The following is a 12,961-nucleotide window of genomic DNA, read 5'->3' on the forward strand; positions in this document are numbered from 1 at the left end:
AGCAGTTTGCTGACTTGCTTAATAAAAGGGCATGTGTTCCCAAAATGTACATCTATACCAAGGTTCTGTCAATTTTATTTTAAAAACACCATGGAGACTTCTTAAAGAATTCTTACTGAGAATTATTTTGTAATATGGATTCCCATTCTCGAATATATTGGTTTTATATGCTTACATTTATGTGTTGGTTATTAAAACATACTAATAGTGTATATCTAGTCGAAACTGAGATAGGGAGAATAAATGGTTTTGAGTTTCATAGTCCAAAAAGCTGATATATTGCCAGTGCTCAAGAGGGTCTGTATCAGCCCTCTAGATGCCAGCATCTCCAAATTTTACTTTTTTGTAATCTGTACAGTATTTGCAATATTTTTATTATAAATTTCTACTCTGTGGAATTTAATTTTTAAAATACCTGCAATACATATATATGTTGAATAAATGAAAAATTATGTAGATAATAATGAGTGATATGGTTCTAAAAAGACAGGTTAAAAAGTAAGTTCACTTTTATTTTGAGCTTCAGAATCATTCAGAAGCCAGTCACCACAAACGCAGACCAAGGCTCTTAGCACATGAAATATGCCTATGGCTTAGGCTTATTGACAAGGCTTATGTTGCAGTGTATGTGGTTTATAGTCCTGCCATCCACAGTTGCTTGGGAGAGCTGTGAGTCACTGAGGCTCATGAATGTTTACATTTTGTTTGTTGCAGATATATAGAAGGAAGCGGAAGCCTGCTGTTGACAGGATTTGCGTGGGCATTCCTCCTGGTGAGGTAAAGACACTTTGTCTATATTGTGTTTGCCCCTATAATTCTGACTATCTCTACCCAGTCAAGCAACGATGCTCATTAAGGGGTAAAAGTGGATTTTAAAAGCTTCTGTATTTATGCCAGGATGGAGCAATTAGTCATCGAGCAGAAAGGGACCCTGTATGTCAAGAGAATGATTTTAGAGAATTCAATGCAATTTAAGGAAAAGCAAGGGGCCGGGCGCAGTGATTCACACCTGTAATCCCAGCACTTTGGGAGGCCGAGGTGGGTGGATCACGAGGTCAGGAGATTGAGACCATCCTGGCCAACATGGTGAAACTCCATCTCTACTATAAATACAAAAATTAGCTGGGCATAGTAGTGCATTCCTGTAATCCCAGCTACTAGGGAGGCTGGGGCAGAAGAATCGCTTGAACCTAGGAGGGGGAGGTTGCAGTGAGCCGAGATTGCGCCGCTGCACTCCAGCCTGGTGACAGAGTGAGACTCATCTCAACAACAAAAACAGAAAAAGCATGCACATCTAAAACATGCTTTTGTGATCCATTTGGGATGGTGATGACATTCAAATAGATTTTTAAAAATAGATTTTCTCCTTTCTGGTTTCTGTTTGTGTTCTTTTATGCCCTTTTGCCAGAGTAGGTGGTGCAATTTGGCTAGCTGGCTTTCATTACTGTTTTTCACACATTAACTTTGGCCTCAACCTGACAACTCAAATAATATTTATAAATACGGCCACATTTAAAATGGTCCCATTAAGAAATACATATTTAAATATCTATATGATGTGTTAAAACCAAGAAAATATTTGATTCTTCTCTGATATTTGAGAATGAAGGTTTGAGGTAGTTACTTGTTAGGGGCATTTATATTCATGTTTTTAGAGTTTGCTTATACAACTTAATCTTTCTTTTTCAGTGCTTTGGGCTCCTGGGAGTTAATGGGGCTGGAAAATCATCAACTTTCAAGATGTTAACAGGAGATACCGCTGTTACCAGAGGAGATGCTTTCCTTAACAAAAATAGGTGAGAAAAGAAGTAGCCTGTGTTTTGCTGCAAAGACTTTGTTTTTAATGTATTTAAAGAAATAGATTGTTATTTTTGATTACAGTAGTATTTTTAGAGTTCATAAAAATGTTGAAATGTAGTAAAGGGTAAAGAAGCACATAAAATCATCCATGATTTCAATATCTAGAGATAATCACAATTTACATTTCCTGTTAGTCTCATTCTCTTAACAGCTTTATTCAGGTATAATTTACATACAATATAATTTACTTGTTTTTTAAGAGTATAATTCAGTGATTTTCGGTAAATTGAGAGTTTTGCAACCATCACCACAATCCAGTTTTAGAACTTTTCCATCACCCCACGTCTATCTTATATACACATATGAATGTGCCATAAAATTGAGATCATACTTTATGTAGATTTTAAAATTAGTTTTTGTTGTTAATGAGTGTATTATGAATATTTCCCAATGGGTTACATTTCCTAAGATGTGGAATTTTACATTACTACATAAAATTCCCCTATGTACATGTACCTATAATTTATTTAATAAATTCCTTATAAATGTTGGACATATATTAGTTTCCATTTTTCACTATGTAAATATGTCCCTGTATACATCTTTTATTATTTCCTCAGGAACAATTCCTACAAAGTAAATTGCCCTCTCTAAAGAGCATACAAATTGACGGAGCCACCATTAGGCCATTTTCTGAGACTGCACAGGTCACAAAGCAATCTGATCTTTGTGAATACAGCTACATTTTATAGGCGTCTTAGATAATATTACTCTAAGTACTTTAAATATGTAGGGCTTCTCTGGGCTTTTTTTTTTTTTTTTTTTGAGACGGAGTTTCACTCTTACTGCCCAGGCTGGGGTGCAATGGCGTGACCTTGGCTCATTGCAACCTCCGCCTCCCAGGTTCAAGTGATTCTCCTGCCTCAGCCTCCCGAGTAGCTGAGATTACAGGTGCCCGCCACAATGCCTGGCTAATTCTTTTGTATTTTCAGTAGAGACAGGGTTTCACCATGTTGGCCAGACTGGTCTCGAGCTCCTGACCTCAGGTGATCCACCTGCCTCAGCCTCCCAAAGTTCTGGGATTACAGGCATGAGCCACTGCGCCCAGCTTCTCTGGACTTATTATGTGAAGAGATAGTACAAGGCAGTGGCTTTCAAGGTTTTCTGACCATGACCCTTGTGGGAAATACATTTTATATCTCAACCTAGTATGTACACACAGACACGTAGACACTCAAATGTATAACCTAAAGTTTCACAAAGCAGTAGCTACTGTTACTAATTGTAGTGCACTCTGCTGTTTCTTATTCTACTTTATACTGCATCATTTAAAAAGTGCTGGTCATGACCCACTAAATTTATTTCCCAACCCACTAATGAACAATGACTCACAATTTGAACACACTGGACAGGGGGATAGCCAATGAACTTGAAAAGAGCAAGGAAATTGATGTATTCATGATCTCCTCTCCTGTCTTTTAACATTTTTGCAGTAGCAATGTAAAGGAGTCCTAAGAGAACAGACATTCTGGGAATGGCAGGCCTAGCACTGCACAACTGCTTTCCTAGGCTTGCTCCTAGTACCAAGATCCTGATGCATATAGCAGTGGCAGTAATAACCAGCCCATAGTAAGGTTTGTCACAGGGACTGGTTGTAAGAACTGATTTGGTTGGTATAGCTGTGAGGGCCTGGCACGGTGTCCACGTGTGCCTCAATGCTAATTCTGAAAAAGGCTGACCCTGGGGTTGCTAATTAGATACACAGAGAGGAATGGATGCTGCCGAAAGGCCAAGTTCATGGCAGTGCCGCTGTGGCTAAGGTGCAGTCATCAGTCTGGAATGTGGACACTGAACTTCTCTCACATCTGATTCTTCACTTCACTGGCCTCATAGAACCCAAAAGCCACCCCACCAACATAAATTGTGTCTCTAGGTTCTGTGTTGCTCACACCCAAAATTTCTGGGCCTTCTCACTTGGTGCATATGAATGGTGCATATGAGCGAAGTCTAGGATGGGGCCTTAGTGTTAAAGCCCCGGGGTAGTGTGACTGAGATTGTTGGCAAAGAATGTGCAGTGGTTGGCATGACCTCAGAAATTCTGAAATGGGACTGCACCTGCAGACTGAAGTGTTCAGAGAGCCAGGGAGGTGCAAGGACTGGGCAGGATCGAGGCAGAAACCCTGCCTGCCAGGAAGAGCTAGCATCCGGGGGGCAGAAAGGCTGTGCTTTCAAGTAGCAGCAGATGTATTGGTGTCTTTGTAATGGAGAAGCATACTTTATAGGAACATCAGGCCAGATTGTCTGCCCAGAGTATCTCTACCTGCTTAAAATCTAAGTAGTTTTCTTGTCCTTTGCAGTATCTTATCAAACATCCATGAAGTACATCAGAACATGGGCTACTGCCCTCAGTTTGATGCCATCACAGAGCTGCTGACTGGGAGAGAACACGTGGAGTTCTTTGCCCTTTTGAGAGGAGTCCCAGAGAAAGAAGTTGGCAAGGTACTGTGGGTGCCTGAAAGCCAGCCTGTCTCCTTTGGCATCCTGACAATATATACCTTCTGGCTTTTCCACACACATTGACTTCAGGCTGTTTTCCCTCATCAATGCAGCAGTCTGAAATGCTGGTTCTTTGTATCTGCTTTCAGGGTGGAAACCTGTAATGGTGGTGGGGCAGGGCTGGGTGGGCAGAGAGGGAGTGCTGCTCCCACCACACGAATCCCTTCTCCCTGCTTTGGCTCCTCACCAGTTGTCAGGTTACGATTATAGAACCTAGTCCTACTCAGTGAAAGAACTTTCATACATATATGTGTAGGACAGCATGATAAAATTCCCAAGCCAGACCAAAGTCAAGGTGCTTTTTATCACTGTAGGTTGGTGAGTGGGCGATTCGGAAACTGGGCCTCATGAAGTATGGAGAAAAATATGCTGGTAACTATAGTGGAGGCAACAAACGCAAGCTCTCTACAGCCATGGCTTTGATCGGCGGGCCTCCTGTCGTGTTTCTGGTGAGTGTAACTATGAATGGAAAACTATTGTTCTGGCCTGAGTGGAAAACATGACTGTTCAAAAGTCCTAGATGTCCAGGGCTGTTGTATGATTGGCTTGTCTTCCACCAGGGACAGGAGAGCCACCTTGGAGAAGCAGAGGGAAGCTTCTCCCTTGGCACACACTGGGGTGGCTGTACCATGCCTGCAGATGCTCCCAAATAGAGGCACTCCAAGCACTTTGTTTCTTAGTGTGATTGAAGCTGGATATGTGATTTGATCTTTCTCTGGAACATTCTTTCTAATCATCTTTGTGTTCATTCCCTGAAAATAGAGAGTGTGGACACAGCTTTAAAATCCCCAGGGTAGCAACTAGGTCATAGTTCCTTACACACGGATAGATGAAAAACAGATCAGACTGGGCAATGGCCCTTGACCCTTTTTCTTCTGTAGATAAGAGCATTGATGTTATTACGGGAAGAAGCCTTTGAGGCTTTTATGTATTCCACATGGGTTTGGAATTTGTTTCTGTAAGGCTAACAATTGCAATATACTAGGGTAATCTGAGTGAGCCGGAATAAAAAAGAAAAAAAAGGAATTTCACCCCAATCTTATACTGACTTCAATAGCGGTTTCAGACAAAAAGTTGTGTAGTATACACTTATCAGTCATGAAAAGATAATTACAACTAAATGGCCTTTTTCCTTCCCTATTTATCTGGAGAAATTTAATTCTATAAAAAAGTACTCAGAATATTTGAGTTTCCTGCATCAATAAGACATTTATAATAATGACCTTGTTTACAAATGAATTTGAAACTTACTCTAATTCTTTGGTCCATCAAGAAATAACTAGAATGGTAAGTTACAATTTAAGCTATTTCAAAGATGCTTCTGCATTTAAAAACAAATTTATCTTTGATTTTTTTTTTCCCCCGGCAAATAAGACTTACTTTATTCTAATTACAGGATGAACCCACCACAGGCATGGATCCCAAAGCCCGGCGGTTCTTGTGGAATTGTGCCCTAAGTGTTGTCAAGGAGGGGAGATCAGTAGTGCTTACATCTCATAGGTCCGTAGTAAAGTCTTGGCTTCCTCACTGTGGGATGTTCTAACTTTCCAAGTAGAATATGCGATCATTTTGTAAAAATTAGAAAATACAGAATAGCAAAGAGTAAAACAATTATTACCTGAAATTATACGACTTGGAGACAACTACTATCTTCACTGGGCTGGTTATGTTTGCAGAATTTTCCTATGCAAATCTGTGTATGTGTGTGTGTGTGTTTATGTATATTCTTACAAAAATGCAAGCCCAGTATAAATACCGTTCTTTTTCACTTAATATATTGTAAACATTATTCCAAGTCAGTGCATTTAGGTGTCATTTCTTATAGCTGGATAGTATTCCATTAGGATATACTCTCATTTAACTATTCCCCTTTTTGTAGACATTTGGATTATTTCCAACTTGTTCACAATTGTAAACACCACTACAGTGAACAGCATCATCCCTATATCCACATGTACTTGTAACAGAATACAAGTCCCTAGGAAGCTGGAATGCTGGAAGTCATGGTGATGTTCTTATGGTTATAGAGAATCTCTCTAAAACTAAAACCTCGTTCTGTTTTACCGCAGTATGGAAGAATGTGAAGCTCTTTGCACTAGGATGGCAATTATGGTCAATGGAAGGTTCAGGTGCCTTGGCAGTGTCCAGCATCTAAAAAATAGGTAACAAAGATAATTTCTTTGGGATAGTGCCTAGTGAGAAGGCTTGGTATTTATTCTTTTGTGAGTATACAAATGGTGGCTCTAAAATAAAGGGAAATAAAACTGAGCAAAACAGTATAGTGGAAAGAATGAGGGCTTTGAAGTCAGAACTGCATTCAAATTCTGTCTTTACCATTTACTGGTTCTGTGACTCTTGGGCAAGTTACTTAACTACTGTAAGAGTCAGTTTCCCTGGAAGATCTACCTCCTAGCTTTGTGCTATAGATGAAATGAAAAACATTTACATGTGCCAGTACTAGTGAGAGTGCAAGCTTTGGAGTCAAACACAAATGGGTTTGCATCCTGGCCCTACCAATTATGAGCTCTGAGCCATGGGCAAGTGATTAACTCCCTGGGCCTCAGTTTCTCTGCAACATCTGTCAGACTTCATGGGTCCAGGTGAGGATTAAAGGAGATCATGTATTTACAGCACATGGCATGGTGCTTCACATAAAATAAGTATTTAGTAAATGATAACTGGTTCCTTCTCTCAGAAACTTATTTCTGGGCCTGCCAGAGGCCGCCCTTTTTCATGGCACAAGTTGGGTTCCCAGGGTTCAGTGTTCTTTTAAATAGTTGCCTGGAGATCCTCCATTTGGGTATTTTTTCCTGCTTTCAGGTTTGGAGATGGTTATACAATAGTTGTACGAATAGCAGGGTCCAACCCGGACCTGAAGCCTGTCCAGGATTTCTTTGGACTTGCCTTTCCTGGAAGTGTTCTAAAAGAGAAACACCGGAACATGCTACAATACCAGCTTCCATCTTCATTATCTTCTCTGGCCAGGATATTCAGCATCCTCTCCCAGAGCAAAAAGCGACTCCACATAGAAGACTACTCTGTTTCTCAGACAACACTTGACCAAGTAAGCTTTGAGTGTCAAAACAGATTTATTCTTAGGGTGTGGATTCCTGCCCCCACACTCCTGCCCGTAGGTCCAAGAGCAGTTTGTATCTTGAATTGGTGCTTGAATTCCTGATCTACTACTAATAGCTATGCTTTTTACTAAACCTCTCTGAACCTGAAAAGGGAGATGATGCCTATGTACTCTATAGGATTATTGTGAGAGTTTATTGTAATAATAACCATAAAAACTACCATTTAGTGAGTACCTACCATGGGCCAGGCATGTTACTTGGTGCCTAATCCTATTTAAATTAGATAAAAAAGTACCAAATAGGTCCTGACACTTAATAAGTACTTAGTAAATATTTGCTTCCCTCTTCCCTTTAATCAAGACTCTATGTGCCAAAGTAAATGGATGACTGAGTAGTTGGCGATGTGGGGGGTGGGAGGCGATATAGAAAGTCAATTTTTGGCCGGGCGTGGTGGCTCATGCCTGTAATCCCAGCACTTTGGGAGGCCGAGGTGTGGGCAGATCATGAGGTCAGGAGATCAAGATCATCCTGGCCAACAGGGTGAAACCCCGTCTCTACTAAAAATACAAAAATTAGCTGGGCATGGTGGTGCGTGCTTGTAGTCCCAGCTACTTGCGAGGCTGAGGCAGGAGAATTGCTTGAACCCAGGAGGTGGAGGTTGCAGTGAGCCAAGGTCTCGCCACTGCACTCCAGCCTGGGGACAGAGCAGACTCCATGTCAAGGGGGAAAAAAAAAGTCTATTTTTAAGTTGTTATTGCTTTTTTCAAGTATTCTTCTCTCCTTCACACAGTTTTCTAGTTAATCCATTTATGCAATTCTGTATGCTCCTGCTTGACCTAATTTCAACGTCTGGAAAAATAGAACTAGAATAAAGAATGAGCAAGTTGAGTGGTATTTGTGGTATTTATAAAGGTTCATCTTAATCTTTTAACAGGTATTTGTGAACTTTGCCAAGGACCAAAGTGATGATGACCACTTAAAGGACCTCTCATTACACAAAAACCAGACAGTAGTGGATGTTGCAGTTCTCACATCTTTTCTACAGGATGAGAAAGTGAAAGAAAGCTATGTATGAAGAATCCTGTTCATACGGGGTGGCTGAAAGTAAAGAGGAACTAGACTTTCCTTTGCACCATGTGAAGTGTTGCGGAGAAAAGAGCCAGAATTCGATGTGGGAAGAAGTAAACTGGATACTGTACTGATACTATTCAATGCAATGCAATTCAATGCAATGAAAACAAAATTCCATTACAGGGGCAGTGCCTTTGTAGCCTGTGTCTATATATGGCTCTCAAGTGAAAGACTTGAATTTAGTTTTTTACCTATACCTATGTGAAACTCTATTATGGAACCCAATGGACATATGGGTTTGAACTCATACTTTTTTTTTTTTTTTTTGTTCCTGTGTATTCTCACTGGGGTTGCAACAATAATTCATCCAGTAATCATGGCCAGTGATTATTGATCAAAATCAAAAGGCATGCACATCCTCATTCACTAAGCCATGCCATGCCAGGAGACTGGTTTCCCGGTGACACATCCATTGCTGGCAATGAGTGTGCCAGAATTATTAGTGCCAAGTTTTTCAGAAAGTTTGAAGCACCATGGTGTGTCATGCTCACTTTTGTGAAAGCTGCTCTGCTCAGAGTCTACCAACATCATTGAATATCAGTTGACAAAATGGTGCCATGTGTGGCTAACATCCTGCTTTGATTCCCTCTGATAAGCTGTTCTGGTGTCAGTAACATGCAACAAAAATGTGGGTGTCTCTAGGCACAGGAAACTTGGTTCCATTGTTATAGTGTCCTGTGCTTCGAGCCATGGGTCTACAGGGTCATCCTTATGAGACTCTTAAATATACTTAGATCCTGGTAAGAGGCAAAGAAATCAACAGGCAAACTGCTGGGGCTGCAAGCTGCTGAAGCCAGGGCATGGGATTAAAGAGATTGTGCATTCAAACCTAGGGAAGCCTGTGCCCATTTGTCCTGACTGTCTACTAACATGGTACACTGCATCTCAAGATGTTTCTTATCTGACACAAGTGTATTATTTCTGGCTTTTTAAATTAATCTAGAAAATGAAAAGATGGAGTTGTATTTTGACAAAAATCTTTGTACTTTTTAATGTTATTTGGAATTTTAAGTTCTATCAGTGACTTCTGAATCCTTAGAATGGCCTCTTTGTAGAACCCTGTGGTATAGAGGAGTATGGCCACTGCCCCACTATTTTTATTTTCTTATGTAAGTTTGCATATCAGTCATGACCAGTGCCTAGAAAGCAATGTGATGGTCAAGATCTCATGACATTATATTTGAATTTCTTTCAGATCATTTAGGATACTCGTAATCTCAATTCATCAATCAAGTATTCTTTGAGTGTATGCTGCAGCTGAAAGAGTATGTACGTATGTATAAGGGTAGAGAGAAATTAAGTCTCAGTAGACTTCATGTGCCATGTTATTCAGCTCACTGGTTTACAAATATAGGTTGTCTTGTGGTTGTAGGAGCCCACTGTGACAATATTGGGCAGCCTTTTTTTTAAATTGCCACAATGCAAAAGCCAAGAAAGTATAAGGGTCACAAGTCTAAACAATGAATTCTTCAACAGGGAAAACAGCTAGCTTGAAAACTTGCTGAAAAACACAACTTGTGTTTATGGCATTTAGTACCTTCAAATAATTGGCTTTGCAGCTATTGGATACCCCATTAAATCTGACAATCTCAAATTTTTCATCTCTTCAATCACTAGTCAAGAAAAATATAAAAACAACAAGTGCTTCCATATGGAGCATTTTTCAGAGTTTTCTAACCCAGTCTTATTTTTTTAGTCAGTAAACATGTTTAAAAATACTGTTTCACTAATACTTACTATTAACTGTCTTGAGAGAAAAAAAAATATGAGAGAACTATTGTTTGGCAAAGTTCAAGTGATCTTTCAATATCATTACTAACTTCTTCCATCTTTTCCAAAATTTGAATATTAACTCTAAAGGTGTAAGACTTCACATTTGAAATTAATCTCTCTATATTTTTTAAATTTACAGAATATTATATAACCCACTGCTGAAAAAGAAAAAAATGATTGTTTTAGAAGTTAAAGTCAATATTGCTTTTAAATATAAGTAATGAAGGCATATTTCCAATAACTAGTGATATGGCATCGTTGCATTTTACACTATCTTCAAAAATATAGAATTTATAGAATAATTTCTCCTCGTTTAATATTTTTCAAAATCAAACTTATGTTGGTTTTCTCATTTTACTAAAATCATATTCTAATTCTTCATTATAGTAAATCTATGAGCAACTCCTTCAGTTTCTCTGACTTCAAGGCCATATTTTAAAAAATCGAAAGGCACTGTGAACTATTTTGAAGAAAACACAACATTTTAATACAGATTGAAAGGATCTCTTCTGAAGCTAGAAACAATCTATAGTTGCACATCTTCATCAATACTGTGTTACCTTTTAAAATAGTAATCTTTTACATTTTCCTGTGTAAACCTAATTGTGGTAGAAATTTTTACCAACTCTATACTCAATCAAGCAAAATTTCTGTATATTCCCTGTGGAATGTAACTATGTGAGTTTCAGAAATTCTCAAAATACGTGTTCAAAAATTTCTGCTTTTGCATCTTTTGGACACCTCGGAAAACTTATTAACAACTGTGAATATGAGAAATACAGAAGAAAATAATAAGCCCTCTATACATAAATGCCCAGCACAATTCATTGTTAAAAAAACAACCAAACCTCACACTACTGTATTTCATTATCTGTACTGAAAGCAAATGCTTTGTGACTATTAAATGTTGCACATCGTTCATTCACTGTATATTAATCATTGACTAAAGCGATTTGTCTGTGTTTTCTTCTTGTGGTTGTATATATCAGGTAAAATGTTTTCCAAAGAGCCATGTGTCATGTAATACTGAACCACTTTGATATTGAGACATTAATTTGTAGCCTTGTTATTATCTACTAGTAATAATGTAATACTGTAGAAATATTGCTCTAATTCTTTTCAAAATTGTTGCATCCCCCTTAGAATGTTTCTATTTCCGTAAGGATATAGGTATGCTATTATCCCTTCTTATACCCTAAGATGAAGCCGTTTTTGTGCTCTTTGTTCATCATTGGCCCTCATTCCAAGCACTTTACGCTGTCTGTAATGGGATCTATTTTTGCACTGGAATATCTGAGAATTGCAAAACTAGACAAAAGTTTCACAACAGATTTCTAAGTTAAATCATTTTCATTAAAAGGAAAAAAGAAAAAAAAATTTGTATGTCAATAACTTTATATGAAGTATTAAAATGCATATTTCTATGTTGTAATATAATGAGTCACAAAATAAAGCTGTGACAGTTCTGTTGGTCTACAGAAATTTACTTCTGTGCATTTGTGGCACCACCTACTGTTGAAGGGTTATAAAGCCATTAGAAAAGTAGAGGGGAAGTGATTTGGATCAAAAGGAAAACCTTTAGAAAAGATTCAAATGTTCCCTTAATCATAAAAGAGAACTGAGGGGACTACTTGAAAATAAAAGGTTGTTTTGTATTTTCATGTTGGTTAAGATACTAACTGGTATTAAGTGTTAGAGGTTTTTAGATAAATATTCCGCTTAATGATTATGAAGCTGCACTGAAATTCCTGAAAATGCTCTGTAGCTGAGCTTATTTAATAAATGTTCACTTGGTATAGGGGAAGCTACAAAGGCAGCCTTCAGTGCCCTTTTGTTTATTCAACCAAAAATATAAGGACACAATATAGCAGTTATACTGGCAAGGTGCTGGGGGTGGTGGCAGTGGTGAGCAGGAAGGCGAAGTAGATGTGGAAACAGAAATGATACTAATATCGGTGACTCCTTCCTTTTTTCCTGTAATAAGTGCTGTGCAGACAACATATGAGCAGTGCTGATAAATGTAAATTTATTTTTCATAGCTCATTAAGAATCAGTTTCAGAAAAAGATGTCTGCTTATTTTGCTACTTGAAGAATCCCTGTCAAACAGTCCTTTTGAGGCAGTACAAGGGGCTGTCTCTATTTGTGACCTCGGGAATGGCTGTGACAAAGTGTCGTGAGCAGTCCTTTTTCTGTGGCACAGATCTGAACTTTGTGTGCAGAAAAATCTTGGCTTCAAGTGAGCCAAGATGCCCCCTGAGCATCAGCATCACAACTTCATCCTCCTATCTTGAAGTTCATGTTATAGTGACTTTAATGAAATCATAGAACACTGTTTCTTCGTGAACAATGACAAGGGAGAGGAAAAAAACTTTATTGAAAAATAAAAAGGCAGGTAATTTAGATGAAAATATGTTACCCATGAGTTTTTGTTTTTGTTTTTTGTTTGTTTTTTTTTGAGAAAGAGAATCTTGCTGTCATCCAGGCTGGAGTGCAGTGGCATGATCTTGGCTCACTGCAACCTCCGCCTCCCGGGTTCAAGTGATTCTCCTCAGCTTCCCAAGTAGCTGGGACTACAGGCATGCGCCACCATGCCCAGCTAATTTTTGTATTTTTAGTAGAGATG

General features: G+C 38.7%; 1 protein-coding gene across 3 annotated transcripts in view; it reads left to right on the forward strand.

The window, feature by feature from the left end:
• The window catches only part of ABCA1 (ATP binding cassette subfamily A member 1), a 147,369-nt gene extending 135,550 nt beyond the window's left edge, over nt 1-11,819 (forward strand). For all 3 annotated transcript variants that reach the window (XM_030826599.1, XM_030826653.1, XM_030826715.1), the window contains 8 exons: nt 715-777; nt 1,690-1,796; nt 4,158-4,299; nt 4,671-4,805; nt 5,753-5,856; nt 6,426-6,518; nt 7,177-7,420; nt 8,368-11,819. In XM_030826599.1, the coding sequence (XP_030682459.1) occupies nt 715-777; nt 1,690-1,796; nt 4,158-4,299; nt 4,671-4,805; nt 5,753-5,856; nt 6,426-6,518; nt 7,177-7,420; nt 8,368-8,508 (1,029 nt within the window). In that variant the 3' untranslated portion in view covers nt 8,509-11,819. The remainder of the gene's footprint in view (nt 1-714; nt 778-1,689; nt 1,797-4,157; nt 4,300-4,670; nt 4,806-5,752; nt 5,857-6,425; nt 6,519-7,176; nt 7,421-8,367) is intronic.
• Nucleotides 11,820-12,961: the final 1,142 nt, after the last annotated feature.

The sequence above is a fragment of the Nomascus leucogenys genome, chromosome 1a, assembly GCF_006542625.1.
Source record: "Nomascus leucogenys isolate Asia chromosome 1a, Asia_NLE_v1, whole genome shotgun sequence".
NCBI classification, from domain to species: domain Eukaryota; kingdom Metazoa; phylum Chordata; class Mammalia; order Primates; family Hylobatidae; genus Nomascus; species Nomascus leucogenys.